At 41.5% G+C, this 20,747-nt stretch overlaps 1 protein-coding gene across 2 annotated transcripts in view; it reads left to right on the forward strand.

Moving 5' to 3' along the window:
- Window positions 1–20,747, forward strand: part of EEPD1 (endonuclease/exonuclease/phosphatase family domain containing 1) — a 223,600-nt gene that overhangs the window by 111,690 nt on the left and 91,163 nt on the right. For both annotated transcript variants that reach the window (XM_033930203.1, XM_033930202.1), the window contains exon 2: window positions 11,151–11,202. In XM_033930203.1, coding sequence (XP_033786094.1) covers window positions 11,151–11,202 — 52 coding nt within the window. The remainder of the gene's footprint in view (window positions 1–11,150; window positions 11,203–20,747) is intronic.

Raw genomic sequence — 20,747 nt, forward strand, 5'->3', positions numbered from 1 at the left:
GATTCCCACCCAGCGACTTCAGTTCATTGGAGCAGTTCTGGACACCACACTAATGAGGGCTTTTCTCCCCTCCGATCGTCAGCAAACCCTGCTCCACCTCTGTCGTCAGGTGCTTCTGCATCCCTCCATTCCTGCCCGTCAGATGATGGTCCTCCTGGGTCACATGGCCTCGACGGTGCATGTCCTTCCTCTGGCACGTCTCCACCTTCGCACACCTCAGTGGACCCTCGCCAACCAATGGTCACAGACTACGGATCTTCTTTCTCATCCCATCTCTGTGACATCATCTCTTCAGCAATCTCTCCAATGGTGGTTGAACTCCTCAAATCTTTCCAGGGGTCTTCTTTTTCATCTACCCCCTCACTCTATGATCATCACCACGGATGCATCCCCCTATGCGTGGGGAGCTCACCTGGGAGATCTACGCACCCAGGGACTTTGGACCCCACAGGAGCGTCGTCATCACATAAATTTCCTGGAACTCAGAGCCATGTTCTACGCCCTCAAGGCTTTCCAACATCTTCTCTGCCCTCAGGTTCTCCTCCTGTGCACAGACAATCAGGTCGCCATGTACTACATCAACAAGCAAGGCGGCACCGGATCTCGCCCCCTTTGTTTGGAGGCTCTACGCATCTGGACCTGGGCCACGGACCGCAATCTCTTCCTCAAAGCGGTCTATATCCAGGGCGAACAGAACTCCCTGGCCGACAATCTCAGCCGCATCCTTCAACCTCACGAGTGGACGTTGGATCCTCCGACTCTACTCTCCATCTTTGCTCGATGGGGCACTCCGCAGGTGGACCTCTTTGCAGCGCCTCACAATCATCAGCTGCCCCTCTTCTGCTCCAGACTCTTCTCTCCTCACCGTCTGGCCCCGGATGCATTCCTACTCGATTGGAGGGATCGATTCCTGTATGCCTTCCCTCCACTTCCTCTGATGTTGCGGACCCTGTCCAAGCTCCGCAAGGACAACGCCACCATGATTCTCATCGCCCCTCGGTGGCCTCGTCAACACTGGTTCTCCCTCCTGCTCCAACTCAGCTCCAGGGAGCCCATTCCTCTTCCTGTGTTTCCTACTCTACTTACACAGCAGCATCAGTCTCTACTGCATCCCAATCTGTCTTCACTCCACCTGACAGCTTGGTTTCTCTCGGGCTGACCTCTCCGGAGAATCTATCTCAACCGGTCCGCCTCATTTTGGACGCCTCCAGGAAACCGGCCACTCTCCAATGTTACCATCAGAAGTGGACCAGATTCTCCTCGTGGTGTCTCCGGCATCATCAGGAACCCACCTCTCTAGCGGTGGAACTTGTATTGGATTATCTGCTCTCGCTATCCAATGCTGGCCTCAAGTCTACCTCCATCAGAGTCCACCTCAGTGCCATCACTGCGTTTCATGAGCCTATTCTCAGAAAACCCCTCACGGCTCATCCTCTGGTTTCCAGATTTATGAGAGGTCTCTTCAATATCAAACCGCCTCTCAAGCCTCCTCCTGTCGTCTGGGACCTGAATGTGGTTCTCTCAGCACTCATGAAACCTCCGTTTGAGCCTCTTGCCACAACTTCGCTCAGGCTTCTTACCTGGAAGGTGCTTTTCCTAATTGCCATCACCTCTGCCAGGAGGGTTAGCGAACTGCATGCACTGGTTGCTGACCCACCGTTCACTGTTTTTCACCATGACAAGGTTGTTCTGCGTACCCACCCTAAATTCCTTCCCAAGGTGGTCTCGGCTTTTCACCTCAACCAGTCCATTGTGTTGCCCGTCTTCTTCCCTAAGCCTCACTCGCATCCTGGGGAACAGGCGTTGCACACGCTGGATTGTAAGCGTGCCCTTGCTTACTACCTTGATCGTACCAGAGCTCACCGAACATCCCCTCAGCTATTTTTGTCTTTCGATCCCAACCGTTTGGGTCGTCCTGTCTCCAAACGGACACTTTCAAATTGGCTTGCTGCCTGTATTGCATTCTGCTATGCTCGGGCCGGTCTCTCACTGGAAGGAGCTGTCACGGCCCACAGAGTCCGAGCTATGGCTGCTTCTGTAGCTTTTCTCCGTTCCACGCCCATCGAGGAAATCTGCAAGGCAGCCACTTGGTCCTCAGTTCACACGTTCACTACTCACTACTGTCTGGATGCGTTCTCCAGACGGGATGGACACTTCGGCCAATCTGTGTTACAAAATTTATTTTCCTAATGGCCAACCATCCCCCCTCCCTCTTTGTTAGCTTGGAGGTCACCCATGTGTTAAGAATATGCTGCCTGCTTGTCCTGGGATAAAGCACAGTTACTTACCGTAACAGGTGTTATCCAGGGACAGCAGGCAGATATTCTTACGTCCCACCCACCTCCCCGGGTTGGCTTCTTAGCTGGCTTATCCTAACTGGGGACCACGCACTCCTCCGTCGGGCGGGAAGGCACTCGCGCACGCGCGGTGCGGCCAACTAGAAACTTCTAGTTAAAAAGGTCCGTACCGAGGGCTCCGTCGGTGACGTCACCCATGTGTTAAGAATATCTGCCTGCTGTCCCTGGATAACACCTGTTACGGTAAGTAACTGTGCTATTCGGAATACTACTGCGAAGCTGATTTTTGGAAAACTTAAATTTGACCATATGACCCCTTTGCTTCATTGCCGCCCGGGTTATTTTAGAATTCAATTTAAATGCGCTTGTATTTCTTTTAAAATTCTACATGGTATCTTTAATCTTCTTATTCCTTTATTTTGGAATGTTTACCGATTCTCCTTTGCAAGAGGTATCCAACAATTTAAACTCTCCTAACTCTCCTAAACTCTTCTAAAAAAGGGATTAAAGGAGTCAAGATCTTCAGTCAATCTTTGGTCTTTAAATTCTCTTAACTCTGGAATGATCTCCCCTTTTTTTTAAGGAGTTTCAGTTCATTTCAATTTTTTCATAAATCTTTAAAAACTACTCTATTTGCCAAACATTTTGAAAACTAATTATTTTGAAATTTTGCTATTATCTTCTATTTATCATTTGTAAATCATTCCCTGTTTATTTAATTGTTGTAAACCGAGTCGAGCCTTCTTAGAAATATGACTCAGTATACAAAGTTAAGCTTTAGTTTAGATTAATAAAAACTTTTTTATAATGAATTTTCAGTCACATATTAATTGTCATCACAACTAGTAGGCTGTCACAATTATTTCCTAGCACTAAATTCTACTCTTTGTTTTTATCAATACTCCTCTTATTCCCCCTTGAGTGATTAAACTGATGACAGGCACATCATAACTATACAGATGTCAATCCTCAGAACCTCTTATGATATATATATATATCATTTCAAGTTCTCATCTTGTATATCTTTATAATCATTTGTGCCACCCACCACCTACCATTCCCTATTTTATATTTATTTTTAATGGCTAAACTTTTTTAATTTATAATACCTATAATTAATTACTCTAAAAATCATTGGTGTAAATCATATAACAGAAACTTATTTTGCCACTCTATATGAAAGGCAACACTTATCTTAGTGGATCCTGCCACCATCAATGTTGACATGTAGTAAGGACTCCCGACACCCTTTCTTTATGTGGGCGTTTCAAATAGGTCTTCAACCCCAAATGGGTCTTCCTTGTGGGATGTTAAATATGAACTCATAATTAACAACCCCCGAGGAAGACCCATTTGGCGTTGAAATGCCCACATCAAGAAAGGGCGTCGGGAGTCTTTACTATACGTCAACTTTGATGGTGGCAGGATCCACTAAGATAAGTGTTGCCTTTCATATAGAGTGCCAAAAAATTTTTCTGTTATTGGCTTTGTATCCTTCCTTTTCCCTTCCACTTCTTGATTTAGGACAGTGGTATTCTCTACTTTTTAAGTTGGGGCCACTTTGTATCCAAATGAGCTGAATTGCTATTCTAAGGCACGTGGGATCTCTTAGAGAGAGGAAGAAATAATGGTTACTGTGGATGGGCCATTCAGAATGTGTAAAACGAAATGCAACAGGTTCTCAAAAATTAGGGAAAATGCCAAACAAGTGGAAAAATGTTCCCTCTGCAGATCCTTAATAACTTTTGCATGGGGTAATTTATTTTAGTTTGCAAAGCAATTCATATTATGACCGTGACTCACTGTAGCCCAATACCATGGGGAAAACCAAGAGAACAGGGGTAGTTGAAAACAAATTTGCGGCTTTTGTTCACTGTAATTGGAATTGTATACCAAATAGTGGAAAGCAGGAGGTTCCTGCAGGGGCTTGAGCTCAAATTCATGGGTCTGCAATGGGATAGTTACTATAGAAGAAACAAGAACAAAGAGAGAGAGAGCAAACTTGGCAGGTAAAAGAAAATCCTTCAGATATTTATTGTTAATGATTGTGATTGCCTGGTAAACATGTGCAGGGCAATTATATCACAAAATCAAAATGAAAACAAAACCGTGTTAAGCCAACTAAGTCGTATATCAAAAATAAACAGTGCATGAATGCAAAAGATAACAACTGTAGGAGGGAAAAGACCTCAAATGTCCCCGTGTCCAAAGCTCTTGACTTGATTCAAGGGCACAATGGGGGCATGAGTATTATCAGAGGTCAAAACCCCTCATGCAGTGTGCAAATAGTGCAAAAAAGCAAAAACAAAATTTATGTTTTATAATATTTGGCTAGTGCACTAAAACATTTCCAATCAATCTCATACAAGAAGTCATACAAGGACGGCTAATCGCCGAAAAACTGTTCCAGTCACAAGCTGCTGTATAGAAACCAGCAAAGTCTAGTGTGCAAATGATGAAAAGCAAACCAGCAAAAATGAACGTAAAGGCACCTATCTTGAATCCCAACGGTGGCCTTAACCATTTCACCCGTCTGCTTCCTCAGGAGATTTGTTCCACAACACTCATTCCTAAAGCTTGCTGGTGATAGAAATCTTCCCGGCTTCGAAAACGGAAAATCTTTGTATGTATTGCCACAGATATTTTCTTATCCAGTTCTCTGGCGTGTTGAAGGTGCAGAAAAGTTTTCTAAATAAACAAACTTAGGGCTCCTTTTACAAAGGTGCGCTAGCGGTTTTAGCATGCGCTAAAATGCCGCGCGCTAGCCGCTACCGCCTCCTTTTAAGCAGGCGGTAGTTTTTTCGGCTAGTGCGCGCTAATCGTGTGCGTGCGCTAAAAACGATAGCACACCTTCGTAAAAGGAGCCCTTAGACACCTGCTTTCATAGAAAAAAAGTGAAGGCAGATAAAAACTATGTGCCCTATCCATTACTTCACTATGGTGGAAGTTTTTTTTGCTGAGGTTGTCGGCGTGCATTCTTTTTATAGTTTTAATAGGCTCTTGTTTTCCATCATTGTCATTTTTATATTTGCGGTTTAAGTCGGACCTTAACAACCCTGGGCTCCTGAAGAAGGCGTGTTTACCGAAACACGGACCGTGTCGGGTCCTTAAGTTTGTTGAAAGGGTGGTAATATTTAACCACATTGATATGTTGATATAATAAACATAGCCTGCATCTTGTACATTTCGCCTGCAGTTTCTTTTGTTTTCTACCCATTACTGGGCCACTTACAAAAATAGTTATAAATCTGGTTTATAGAACTAGATGTTCACGTGAAAAAAACCCCGGAAACAAGCAAAGCAAACTGCAGATGTGTACAAGATGCAGGCAAAATTTATTGTGACAAATATATATATAAAAACCTTTTTACCAAACAAGGGACCCAACACGGTCCGTGTTTTGGACAAACCTTCGTCAGGGGTCCATGGTAAAAAAAGGTTTGAGAAATATGCCACAAAAAATGTAGAATAAACTATCATAAACCAAAATGTCCAATGCGCCGAGAATCGCCAACTGCTGTAAAGTGTCTCAAAAGTTGGCGATTCTTGGCGTATTGGACATTTTGGTTTATGATAGTTTATTCTACATTTTTTGTGGCATATTTCTCAAATCTTTTTTTACCATGGACCCCTGATGAAGGTTTGTCCAAAACACGGACCGTGTTGGGTCCCTTGTTTGGTAAAAAGGTTTTTATATATATATTTGTCACAATAAATTTTGCCTGCATCTTGTACACATCTGCAGTTTGCTTTGCTTGTTTCTGTTTGGTGTTTTTTCTGCAGATAAGGTTGGACCCCTCCTTCCTTTTTTTGTTGCCACGTGAAAAAAAAAAATTGTTGTAGAACTTGTTGCTCAAACAAAAAATAATAATAAATTGTCACATCTGGCCAATCCTTAGAGAGAGTATTGGTGGTAGATGCCTGGAATGCCCTCCTACCGAACGTTTTGAAGACAAACATGGTGGGATGTATATAGAAAAAGAATTGGATCAAATTAAAACAAAATGTAAATAACTTTGTAGCTGGAGTGAGTGTTGACAGCAACTTCAGTGTTTGGGAAGTAAGCCCAATGCTGGGCAGACGTCTGTGATCTGGGTCCCCTAAATGGCAGAGATGTATTGGGATCAAGGCTGCAGTAGAGCTTCAACGCCAATGGTGCCAGCCAGAGTTCTAGTCCGGAGGAGTAAGCTAATGGTTAGTGCAGTGGCCTGAGAACAGGGGAACTGGGTCTGATTTGAAACACTCCACAATCACACAACCCCAAGGAAACCAACAATTCAATACTCCAAACACCTAGGGGATATATTCGCTTGTTTCCTAATTAAAAGGGATTAACTTTCAAAATAGTATTATGCTATCATAATGTATTCAGCTCGCAAGGAAAGGAGGAAAGAGCCACAGGCCATTGTTCATTAGCTTTCAAGCAGGCTGTATTCATGAGCTCCCTCATTGGCTCAAAACCTCCTCCTCCCTATGTTTCTTTGTTAATTTTATAAGTCCCTATCAATTTCATAATCAAATAATTAATTTTATAATTTATAATTTAGTAATAAATTATTTTATAATTTAAAAATTTTTTTATATCAATAAAAAACTTCCTCAGAGCTAAACACTACATTCCAGCCTTACTTTCTTAAACTGGAGGGGACCTAACAGAGGTACTCAGGAGTGACCATAAAATCACTTCCCGCTAGTGTGTTATAACTGCGATCGGAAGAGTGCTAGCATAAAATATGCACAAAAGCCTTAAGCTACAACACTTATCTCTTTCCCTTGCAGTTCAAGGGATCATCAGCATTCCACACTCTTGTTCAAAAATCACCAAACTGGGAACAAACCCCTGTAAGTGCTTTCAAGAATCTATCATTGCACAATCTTCAGTCGGTAGAAAGATTTATGTTGTGTTTGAATAACTATATAAGTTTAAAGTGTCCATTGCTTAGTGAAACTATTGTCCTCAATAAATTAAAGTGGAAACATGTTGAAGAGCTTAACTTGACAATAAAGGTGAGGTAGTCAGGAAGTTGAAATGGTGTTCTCTATCTTCTTTTGCTAGGAAGGAGTTTTACTCATTTGTTACAGCCAACGTGAGGGGGTTCTCCGAAGAAGCCACTGGCGAAACGCGTCAGGACCCGCTGGAGTGAGACAACTTCCTGACTACCTCACCTTTATTGTCAAGTTAAGTTCTTCAACATGTTTCCACTTTAATTTATTGAAGACAATAGTTTCACTAAGCAATGGACACTTTAAAATTATATAGTTATTCAAACACAACATAAACCTTTCTACCGATTGAAGATGGTGTAATGATAGAATCTTGAAAGCACTCAGGAAGAGCAGCACATGGGATTTTACCAAAGTTTTCACAATTTATTTATTTATTTATTTAAAAAATTTCTCAACCGTCTATTCCTAGGCAACTTTAGAAATAATAACATACATAAAATGAAGCAAACAAGACTTGTACCATTATCAAAGATTACAGATCATTCAATGTAAACAGTTCACAGCTCTCCATAATATATTAATCCAAAAACCAGAATTAGTCAGAAACATCATTCATTGGAATGCTTCTCTAAAAAGTGTAATTTTGAGCATTTTCTTAAACTTCTGAATATCAGATGGAGCTCTTTGCGGTCCAGTTAATTTGTTCCACAGAGTTACTCCTATAATGGAAATAGAATCTTCCCTTCAGTGGCTCGTTGCCATATTTAGGGCTTCTAGTATTCCTAAATTTTTATTCAACATCTCGGGAGCCTGAGAGAAGTTTTGGGTGCCACCACTGACTTTGTGAAAGTGTCGCCTTGTTGCCAGAATTAGCAGCTCCAAACATTTCTTGGGCTCCATGTTAAAATGAAAATACTGGATTGTACTGAAATGCTGGATAATAATTAGCAAAAATATTGTTGAAATTTTGACATGTAATTTTGCCCAGAATTCTACCAGGAGTATGTTGTGTTGGTACTCACTAATGCTGTTAATGTGCATTATTAGTAAAGAAGGACCCTCAGTAAATAATGTGTGAGCAGTTTTAGGAACTCTAGCTCTTATAGTAATTGTAAGCATTTCTTATGCTTGCTGAACCTTGAATCATGCCTTGAATGGATTAAATCAAAATCCATTTGCAGAAAGTATCGTCAAGCACACAGCCTATGACACTTGGAAAAGCTATTGTTCCCACTGTCCACTAGTGACTGCCCAGGACACTAAGGAATAGGACCTTTTAGAGGTGCAGAGGATATCATCACTATTTAGCCTCTCTAGTTAATTCAGTTGCCCTTCCTACCCTGCCTATAGTCTGCTTTACCCTTGCTTCCCCACCATGAAGAACCTTCTGCGCTTGTCCCATAGTCACTCCTAGGTTTATGCCCCACTTACTTTACTGGGGTCTGCTCCTTTGTCAAAAAATGATGCATAGAGTAGTGTTTTCTTCAGACAAGCAGGAATGTGTGGCTAACTTTTATTCTGCTGTCCCTAGAGAACCACTGTTACAAGTAATTAACTTCACTTTTCTCCCTATCTAACGCCACATGATTAGATACAGAGACAGGAATCCAAGCCCATGGGTTACAAATAGCATGTGGGAATCTGTTTTCAGTTGTTTTTGTTTAGAGTTTAACCGAGTCATGCTCTGTCTTGGGGAAAATTTCTCTACAAACTGTGCATCCATGAAAAGATTTCTCTCTGGAAGCCAGCAGAGCCAGGCACTTGACTGGGAAGGTGGAGTGGAGCACTCCCCGGTGTGCTGGAAGGGAAGTCAAGGAGTCAGGGCCCTAGTGCCAGGCAGAGCAGTCAAGGAAGTAGGCGAGCAAGTTGTTGTACCAGAAAGACCTGCTGGTTTTTTTGGCCTTAAATCATGCTCCCCATTACGGACTCCTGGGGGGGTGTCTCAGAGTACTCTTGGAATGGTTGTACATGTATGGGTAATATTCAGAAAAATCAACCTACACATAATAATAAATAGATAATTGCTTAACTTCATGCCAGATATCTAGCAGGCCTGTCTTCTCAGCTAGGATTGCTGAAGATTGTTTTGAATTTTTGACAGCTAAGGCAAGATTGGTGCTGGAGAAGGATTTTATATGTGCCATGGACCAATATAAGAACTAACAAATCAGTGGATCTTCCTGAAAGTGGATGCTCCTTGAGACAGCTAATCATGAAACGTGAATTCATGTCGGAGCCCCAAACAGCATAAAAATTAAGACAAATGTTTTCTGATGTATAATAAAATAAGTTTGAGAACATTGAATAGACCAATGAGGAACAAGACGCATTAGACCATTATGGTGGCTATCACTAATTGTTCATACATAATTTCAACTGCCCACCTTGGAGTTTGACTATTGACCTGTATGTGTTTTATGCCTTCCCTCCCCCCCCCCCACCCCTGTCAATTATCAAAAAATTTTACAGCTTGGCGGGGTTTAAAAAAGGATTGGATAATTTCCTAAAAGAGAAGTCCATTGGCCATTATTGAGTTGGCTTGGGGAAATCTACTGCTTATTCTTAGGATAAGCAGCATAAAATCTGTTTTATTACTTGGGATCTATCAGGGTACTTGGGACCTGGGTTGGCCACTGTTGGAAACAGAATACTGAGCTTGATGGACCTTCGGACTGTCCCAGTACGGCAATTAATATGTTCTTAAAAGTACAATACCACTTTTCTTCCCATTGCATCTAGTATTTAACTATACTTTTACTTTTTATCATGGTATAATATATCTATTTTGCCAGGGCAGTTACTCGTATTTTGCTTTGTCTTGCATTTTAGAAGATTTATGATAGGAAATCTGTGCTCTGTGTGCAGTTTCCCTTCAGCAACTTTATTTCAAAGTCAGCTAAATGTAGGGATTCAAACATTAACGTGCAGTGACTTTGAAAGGTTACCATCAATAAACTTCCAAAATTGTACCTGTTCCTTCCCCCACCCCCTGTGGTTATATAAGAATTATAAAATGCAAATGAGCCCCACAATCACAGGCACTGGGTAAACCCCCAGAGACTGGGAAAGTATCATTCCCTTGTTTTAATTGGCTCAAAGTTTAAGGACCATCAGCCCAGGGGAACCCTTACTGTCTTGCCCCCCCCCCCCCTCAGTACAGTCGCAAGGGCCAGACATATCCCCACCCAATCCACCTCTCTCATCAACTAATGAATAGAACAGTTTGTAGGTGGTAAACAAGTGCCTGTAATTGTGATGAATACAATTGAGGCTGCTTTTCTAGAGTTTTGCTTTCATGATTGGCCTGTGCGCGAGTTTGTTTTCTTCCAGGTTTAGAAAATATTGTACAGTGTCATCGATCACAGTTTATAAAATAATTTCTCAAATTCGATAAAGCAAAGACCCTCGGATGTTTCCAACACAGCGTAACTTGACAGAATAAACAGGTGTTGCATAAGAATGTTTTGACGAATAGATTTTGCAGATTAGTAATTATCTAAAATCTCGAAATGACTTGTGCACATTGCTTTAATCCCCTGTTTCTCTTAGGATTATGAACAAGGCAGAGTAAATTCCAAATGTTTGACAGCAAACAGAAAGATAGGCGTTTCCGGCACATTGTGTGAGCTGCAAACGTATCGGAAACATACTATCTTTGAATTGAATGATGCTGTGTGAAAAAAATTACCCTTGGAGTCGTCTTTTGTGTTTAACTTTCCAAGTTGTAGTCTGTGGTGCTAAATCTCAAGTTTTTCAGTCAAATAAATTTATGTGCTGCCTTCATTCTGGTGCAGTGAAAAACGTCTCTAAGTGAACAATCAAAACAAAAAGAAGTAAATTTTTGAACATTTAAGACTTTCACTATTTATATTAAATGGAGTATTTTCTGTTATTTTTCTCCAACAGTATCAAGCTGTTAGGTGTGCAAGAACTGACGGACAAAGATGCACTAGAAAAGGTATGATCTTTCCCCATTAACATTGTGCAATAACAAACTGCTTGCGTTCATCACCTGGGCAAAAATACCAGTTTGGCAATGTGTTTATGCACAATTCCTGAATCCACAAGCTGATTATTGGGTTGTGGACACAAGTCTATAGATCCCTGGGGCAAGCATAGATCATTGCCTGGGTTGGGTCCTGAATGCTGTCAGTTTTGATACCCCTAATTCCTAATTGTGTACCAAAACCATCTGGAAGTACATTTAAAAAAAAAAGCTGTTCTCCTCTTCCCCACTGCCTTATGTAGTAAAAAACATCAGTGCTGTGAGGCGTGGTGACATATGTTTATTTAAAGAAGCAAACAGTGCAAAACTTGGCAATTTGCTGAAGAAGTTAACAAAACCAAAATAAAGACAAATGTTCCATAACGTGACATTTATTTACATGAAGGAAATAATTAGGTCCTTGGCCGACTATAAATTATTGCCAACCTATTTCCATTTATTTCCTCACTAGAGCTGTAGATTTTAAAATGTAATGTATTGGACATTAGGAATTGGCGCTTGAGGCCATTGCATGGTAGTTGACGATCAGATTGTTCAGTCCATTCTGGCTTTGATTTTCATGCAGGTGGACGTGATACATGTGGGAGAGAGAAACTCAACCTATAGCTGCATAATGCAAGGTTCCACATTAGGAGTTACCACCCAGGAAAAGGATCTAGGTGTCATCATTGAGGATAAACTGAAATATAAGAATAGCCTCACTGGGTCAGACAAGTGGTCAATCTAGCCTAGTGGCCCGTCTTCACAGTGGCCAATACAGGTCACTAGTACCTGGCAAAAACCCAAGAGTAGCAACATTCCATGCAGTGGCTTCCCCCATGTCTATCTCAATAACAGACTATGGACTTTTCCACCAGGAAATTGTCCAAACCTTTCTTAAAACCAGCTACGCTATCCGCTCTTATCACAACCTCTGGCAACGCGTTCCAGAAATTAACTATTCTCGGAGTAAAAAAATATATTTCCTCCTATTGGTTTTAAAAGTATTTCCCTGTAAATTCATCGAGTGTCCCCTAGTCTTTGTAATTTTTGACGGAGTGAAAAATCGATCCACTTGTACCCGTTCTACTCCACTCAGGATTTTGTAGACTTCAATCATATCTCCCCTTAGTCTTCTCTTTTCCAAGATGTAGAGTCCTAACCCTTGTTTTTATTATTTATATTATTTTTACAAGTTGAAAAGACATCACTTGAAAGGAAATACAATAAATCTGCTAAAGAAAAAATCAAACATAATGTAACACATAAAATAACAATGAATATAGTCCACATTAGAGAGAAGAGATCAATCACATCCAAGGGAAGTTGGATAAAGGAAACAAATCAAATTAAATTACAGAGCGCAGTTGGGATCAATTACATGGCCTGATCAGCAATTTCGATGGTAGTCTCTGGAGTTTTTGAGATTGCTGCTTTACCTTCAAGAAAAAATTGTAACTGATTGGGTTCATAAAAGATATATCTACTAGCCTGATATGTAATGCAACATTTACAGGGGAAACGCAATTGGAAGGTTGCTCCTAAATCAAAAACAGACTGACAGTAAACCAGGAATTTCTTACGCCTGGCTTGTGTCCATTTTGATACATCAGGAAAAATTTAAATTTTGAGTCCATAAAATTCAACATTATCAGTCCTATAGAATAGGTGAAGAATTGCTTCTTTATCTTGAAGAAAGACAAAAGTCACCAATAAAGTCTGTGATGACTCTAACATTTTAGTAAGATCAAGTTCTTCATCCACTTTTTTTTCTTTATCTTTTTTAGGAATATTTTAGATAATACAATTTGTAATGGTCACGTGTTGGATTTACTCATGAATTTTGAATGAAATTCTCTCTTTTGTATGAGATAAGTTTAACGAATGAATTGCGATTTGCATTATATGAGGGGATGTATTCATGAATTTATCTACTCATGAACTCTGAATGAATACATTTTTTGCACATTTTTGCACTTTAGATACTAGAGCCAAGATATTCATCTGACTCAGATAATTTTTTAAAGAACTAAAATGATCATGTTCCATAATGGCCATGTGTTGGATTTATTCATGAACTTTGAATGAAATTTTTCCCTCCCCCCTCTCTTTTTTTTATGAGATAAGTTCAACGAAGGGACTAAATGAATTACGATTTGTATTTATATTTTGGGATGCACTCATAAATTTATCTATTTATGAATTTTGAATGAAAACATTTTTTGTTCACTATTTGCACCTTAGATATCAGTTTTCAACTAAAAAAAACTTTTACTTGTATTTTGCACTTGGCACTTTGCACTTTGATAATTTTGCTAGTAGTTTTAAGGATGGGCTTTTTTAGCCGTTTTTCTGTCCCTCTATCTTCCTCTCAAGTTTTTCACCGACCCTGCCCCCTTAGTACCCTCTCCCTCTCTTTACAATTTCATAATTCACAAATTTGAGTTGTAAAACTAGTTTTGTTATCCATTTATACTAGGGCTGCAGATTTAGTTTGATTTCAGGAATTTGGGGGGGTGTTTTCTTTTAAAAGTATCTTACATATTAATTGTGATTAAACTCTGCTACAATATGTACTTTTACAAAATCCTCAAGCAATGAATTTCAGATAATTAGGCATCAAGTGAAAAATTATTTTTAGAACTATTACTATGTAATTTCATGGCATTTGCCCTGGTCTTTGGTTATTTTTTCACAAAGTACAATCAGTTTGTTTACCATTCACTCCACACAGGATTTTATAGACTTCAATCATATCTAATCTAATCTAATATTTCTGAGTCATGCTATGCCTAAACAGTTCAAGGCAACTTACAATATAAGGAATTACAGAATGTATAAACTACATTATAGCAGTTTAAAAAGGGCAGTGTTATGAACGGAGTACCGTATTTTCACGTAGATCACGCGCACACGGGTATAGCGCGCGGGAAACTGACATATATGTAAAAAAAACTTTTATATACCGTGCACACCCATATGCCGCGCATGCTGCCCCGACTCTCCCGTCGCCGCCCGACTCTCCTTTCGCCCGCCCCGACTCTACTCTGGCCACCCTGACTCTCCTTTCCTCCGCCCCGACTCTCCTCTCCCCCTTGAAGTCCTGTCCCCACCCTGAAAGCCTGATGCCCCCCCCCCCCGACGTCTGATTCACCCCCCCCCGCAGGACCGCTCGCACCCCCACCCCGAAGGACCGCTCGCAGAGAAAGGGCGGGACCGCCGGAAGACGAAGCAGCGCATACGCAGTGCTCACAGAAGGGCCGGGACCGCCAAGAGGAAGCAGCAGGACATCGGTAGGAACTTCTACATGATGAGGGGGGGGGTCGGGAGGCTGTGGGGGTGCGAGCGGTCCTTCAGGATGGGGGTGCGGGTGGGAGTGCGTGCAAGCGGTCCTTCGGGGTGGGGGTGCGAGTGGTCCTGCGGGGGGGTGAATCGGACGTCGGGGGGGAACTATGTAAAAAAAAATTTGTAAAACACGCTCAAGCGTATAACGCGCAAGGTTATGCACGGTTTGTAAAAACTGTGTATAACGCGCGCGTTATATGCGTGAAAATACGGTAATGGTTCTGTACTGGTATAACACTTGAGTTTGGAATTTAGTGACATTGGTATTGATATTTCAAGTTATTTCTCTATGGTGTGTATGCTTTCAAAGAAAAGAATTTTAATTTTTTTTTTCAGAATCTGTTGTGGAATATTTCCATCCTGATGTCAGTTGGGATGGACCGTTGGTCTGACCCAGTAAGGCTATTCTTATAGGTTTGAATAATTTCCTGGAGGAAAAGTCCATAGTGGTCATGAGACAGACATAAGGGAAGCTACTGTTTGCCCTGGATTAGTAGCTTGGAATATTGCTACTATTTGGATTTTTGCCAGGTACTAGTGACCTGGATGGGCTACTGAACTAGATGGACCATTGGTCTGACCCAGTAAGGCTATTCTTATGTTCTTGGTGCCAAGATAAAAGAAGAGTGAGTCGAATGTGCGTTTGTATTTAGCCCCTTTGGGAGATTGAAGGAGTAGTTGAAGCGATTCTAGTTTTCTGGTTGATGTTGACCAGAAATTGACGAATAAGTTTATTAGTGGTTTAACGGTTTTTGCATATAGAATTTGGAACATTATACATGATAGTTTGAAGGTGATACAAGTTTTTGACAGGTAGCCAGTGTAAGTTCTTATAGTAAGGTGAGAAGGAGTCAAATTTTTTTTTAGCTTGAATATTACCGTATGTTCACGCATATAACACGCATGCGTGTATAACACGCATACGCGTATAGCGCGCGGGTCCAAAGCTTCGCGCTAAAAACAGACGAGCCACTGTTGAAGCCATTCTTGTATCGATTTTTTTAAAGCGAGTCATTCTCCAAAAACAGCGAATGCAAATGAGGTTCTCAGAGCAGAGCATAGGCTCGCTAAATTTACTTGAGATGAATCGCTGGTGGTAGCGATCAGCACATGCGCAGAATACACCCGCATAAAAATAAAAAGCACAAAAAAGCACAAATCAAAGATCAGTAGGAGAGATACCCAATTTCCTGTCGTGTCGTGCAATCTCCTGACACCCCCTGGCAGTGGGAGAGATGCCTACTCTCTCCCGCCATGCCCCCCTCCCATAGGAGGGGCCTTAAGCAACCTAGGCCAATCAGATGGACCGGGAAGGGGAAGTCCTGCCATTTTGTAAGAGACGGGCCTGCCAGCCAAAGCAGGTAGGCATTCCTCCAGCCGAACTTCCTGAATAAGGTACATCTTACACAACACTCGCAAACTGGTGCACTCGTAAACCGAGGTACCACTGTATTTAGATTTTAGTAAAGCCTATGACAGTGTTCCAAAAGGGATCTAATAATGCACACAAACATACATTCATGCCTGTTCAGAATGTGCGGGTAAAGTATGCATCTACAGATATTTTGTCTCTCCGTCTACACATGGATCGTGTAAAAGTACATGACTAACAATGCAGAAGCCGTGAGGTAAGAGGCCTTTTTACAAGCGAAAAATCCTTTGTGACATTAGTCCTATAATGTGCATGTGACAATTACAGTAAATACTTTGAGCCTAACAAGCTGCATTCTTTAGTCTTTGATTGCATAAAATATTAGTATTGCATCAAAAAGTGGAACCTGCAGCCCCCAATGGTTGAGTTGAGCAAAACAATGAGCATATTTACCTGAGAGAATGGATGTTACTACGGATTAATAATAAACCCAAAATAAATTGTTAGAGATTAAATGTCATTTTAAATAAGGTAAAATTCTAACACACCCTTTGTTTTGGGATTTCAGATTTTTTTTCCTTTTTATTTCTAACAAAGGGTGTTAAGAGTTTTGGGGACTGAGATTGGAGCAGGTACACCAAACATTCATTTCAGGTCAGGAAATACAAACTTGTGCTTTTTACTCTGGAGGGAAGGGCTTTTGTGGCCCTTATAATGCTGAAAGACACAAACATACAAGCAATAAAAAAATGACTGCTCTTGGGGAATTTATATTGTGCCACACTTATGGTTCTAATATATACTTAAAACTTAGAAAATCCAGTTACAACTGCAGCAACAGCCATATACTGGACTAGTACTCTTCTTCTTTGTCATGATTTGACAAATGGCACAATTACAGAAGTACTGAAACCCAACCTCGGATTTGCCTCCTCTCATCTCTCTACCTCTCCCATCAGCAGTCTTCAAACAAGAAAATCTCGCAGGTCATCGTTTTTGATAACCTCAAAATATCCAGTCAGTGTGTCAAGCAGTTGGGAAAACTAATAGTTTACATTGTGCATAAAGACTGCTGTCACTGTTCCTATTTCATTTTATTTTGTGCATGTATTAGATTGTCAGGGTGCTTATTAGTAAAGAGAGGGAAGTAATTTTACCTTCCTTAAAACATTTCTGACGAGCCAGTGTTAAACATGCCGGGGCCCAGGGCTAAACAATGGGCTGTATCTCCTGTGGCTTTAAGAAGGCTTGGGGCCCTCAGTAGCATGGATTCCCAGGGCATTACCACCCCCAACTCCACCCCTGGAGACCATGACTGCAATTCAGAGGAAAACCACCACAATATGCATGGCCTGCATTACAAACAACATCCCCCCCCCCCCCCCCCGAGTCTATATATAGGAAGAGGGTTAAATGAGGATCCCGTGGATCTAGAGTGTATGGCCTTAAAAAGGAAGTGGTTGAGGGGTAGGGTTTGCAGGGATTTTCATTTTAACTCCTCACAGATCCTGGTCACCCAACAGATTCTCATTTTAACCTCCATGGACCCCACAGATACTTGTTTTAATACCCGCGAACCTCACGGATCCCACTCACTCCATGGATCCTCATCTTATCCCTCTCCCTCCTCCTGCAGACACAGCTACTGATCTGCTGGATCTGTGGGGGGTCTGCAGGAGAACGGGGGTAAGATGAGGTTCTGTGGGGTGAACAGCATCCCTGGGGTCTGCGGGGGTGAGCAGGATCCATGAGGTCTGTGGGCGTTAAAATGAGGATCCCTGTGGACCTTATGCCATGTCCACTTTCTTTTTAAAGCCGTGCACTTTAGATCCCTGGGGTCCACGGGATCCTCGTTTTATCCTCAAAATTGTGCAAAAAATTTGGGTGCATGCCCAATTTGCATGTACAATTTAATAGAACAATGAGCCAACTAGTGCCAGTAGATCGATTATGGGTAATAAATGGCAACAATTAGAATTTACGCTCGCATATTCCTACTTGGCATTCTATAATGATGTGTGCATAAATTTTTCCATATGGATCTGAAAAAGCCGTGGGAGTCGGATCATGGGCAAATTCCTAGAATCTGTGTGTGGTGTTAGGCATGGATGTATCGTATTCTAATTTAGGCACAAGGATTTACACCTGGTTTCTGCTGGTATTAATCCTTGTACCCAAAGTTGGGCACAGATCCTGGCACTAAGCTCTGCTCTATAAATAGTTGCCCAACTCAGAGCATTGTTTATAGAATAGTACTTAACAATTATTTTTTTGGGTGCCCAATTTTGGGTGCTATTTACAGAATCTAGCCCAGGGAGACCAAAGGAGCTAAACATTTGCACTCTAGATCAGTGCATCGCAAACTGTGTGCCGCAGTGAGATTCCGAATGTGCCATGAGACGCTGACAAGGAGGAGAAGCACTGGTGCCAACTAATTGCTTACAGGACATGCCTCTCGCTGCTAGAAAGCACATCCTGTAGGCAGTCAGCTGATGCCTGCGCCTCTCCACGTCTCTCCTCCCTCCAGTACCCCCCACCAGCATGGTAGGCGCAGGTTTAGGGCCCAGCTGGAGAGCCTCCACGCATGTGCATGTGTCGACGTGATGACATCACACATGCACGTGACATCCTCATGTCGACTTCCGTGCATGCACGGAGGTCCTCCAGCCGTGGCCCTGAGTTTAGCGTGCTGCGGCTTTAAAACGTGTGCAGGACACTGCTCTAGATGAAAGGAATGAAAGGAGAGATCTGATAAACATTAGCTGGCTTCATTAAAGTACCAGATGGTAGCATTTTCCATAAAATGAAAAGCTTGCAGATGAAAGATCATCTTGTGAAGCTGCAGAAGAGGAAACATCAAGAAAGGAATGCAAGGAGCTGCTTTTTCACAGAGAAGGGAACAGAAGCAAAAAATGGTTACAGAGCTGAACCATGCATAATCTTTTATTATTCCATCTCTGTTTCAAAACATTAAGCTGTCCTTGTCCACTTTTGCTTGTACAGATCCCAGTGGAAACAGGTTGTGTCAAAACAGGAATCTTCCCTTAGGGATGATTTCTACTCCCTAAAGGGGAGAGGCAACCTTTGTTGCCAGCTACAAAACATTACCATAGGCTGCACGTTTGATATATGCTTGAAAATTGCAGTTTTGGCTGTTCAACACGTTGCCTCTGTCTCAGGTTCATTAAAGATAGAGATATGGAATGAAACAGAAGCACATCCTTTGATGGATGTCTCAATATTCACATTCTTACCGTGACCTTCCATGCATACGAGTCTAATCTTAACTCCTTAACTAAAGGATACAGCTAAATATATTGTTTAATCTTAACACAATGAAAATTTTCAGTAAACAGTAGCTAAGGATGCATTAATTATACCAGAAGTTAATAATGGCCACGCTTATTAATATTTCTATTGCACTGGCAGCCAGCAATGCTGTATACATGGACTTGAGACAGTCTCTCCACCATGCATTTTACAGCAGTGGTTCAGAATCTGTAATTCATGGGCATTGAGGTGTGCTTAGTAAGACATAGCAGCGTATTGCAGTAAAATGAAGAAAGGAAGCTCGGCTGTGTGAAATTTTGAACCTGGAAATGGAGGGACATTCCTATGAATTACTGTAACTTGTATAGAGACTGCTCGAAACATAATTGTGCTGAATTGCTTATTTCTATAGGGCTTGGATGCAAGTTTGGAAAGTTAAGTGCTTTAAAGTTTCTTTTTGCATATGATTGATCATTTTTGAAACTTGTTATGGATATTGGACATTTGTTATAAATGAAATGATGGGTGTCAGATGTGCAGGAATATGAATCCCTATTATTTTTTTTTTTCCCTTTCTTCTTTTCCCTTTCTCTGTTTTCTTTTCCTGCTTCTTTCTTTCTCTTACCTTAGGGACCTTAAGAGTCCAAGTCCCTTGGGGGGATAATTTGAATATTGCTTTCAGCTGCTGTGGGAAGCTTGGTTTGGGGTGGGAGGAGGGGTTGGTAGGATTGGGTGTTGTATTTTCGAGTTTGTATTGTGTTCTGGTTTGTACTTTGAACTTCAATAAAAATCATTTCATCATGAATGAATTGATGATTATACTATTAGAGGCTTTATTTTGAACATGATGAATGATTCATCATGCCTCAGAGATAAAAAGATGTAACTAAGAGAGAATATGCAGATAATAATAATAATAATAATAATTTTATTCTTATATACCGCCATGCCCATCGAGTTCTAGGCGGTTCACAACAATTACATTAGGATCCGCATTGACATGCCGATTTCCTTAGCATAGCAGCAGATGAATCCAGAGACAAGTGGGATAGCTCACATCGACCAGCAGGTGGAGCTAGAGAAACTGATTAACAGGTGGTCTTATATACTGGTATTCCTCCTGTCCATTCAGTTTGCTCTATCTCCCAGCAGGGTTCGTAGCTATACCTCTAGCTCCTGGATTCTGGCTGTGCCCGGTGAATTTGGGTGAATTTATGGTCTTCTGTTGAGACTCGTTCTCTTCAGAGAGACAGGGGTGCCTGGCTGAGCGGTGCCGGCTTTGGGAGCTACACCTGGGCCCCCCCAGGTCCCTTCTCCACCCTCCCCTCCGGTTGCTTGAGGGGTTGACTTGGGCTCGGTATTTTTCTTCTTTCCAATAAAAAAAAAAAAAAAGTTCTGAGCCTGCCTATGCTGGGCTGTGCCTTTTGGTCAGCTTTCGGTGCAATTACCAGCCATAACCTTACTTGCTTGCTGTTGTGTGATTGGGAAGTTTGTTTGGGTGAGTAAGAACTTTGGTTTTCTGGGGTTTTAG

This window comes from Geotrypetes seraphini, chromosome 2 (assembly GCF_902459505.1).
Source record: "Geotrypetes seraphini chromosome 2, aGeoSer1.1, whole genome shotgun sequence".
Taxonomy (NCBI): domain Eukaryota; kingdom Metazoa; phylum Chordata; class Amphibia; order Gymnophiona; family Dermophiidae; genus Geotrypetes; species Geotrypetes seraphini.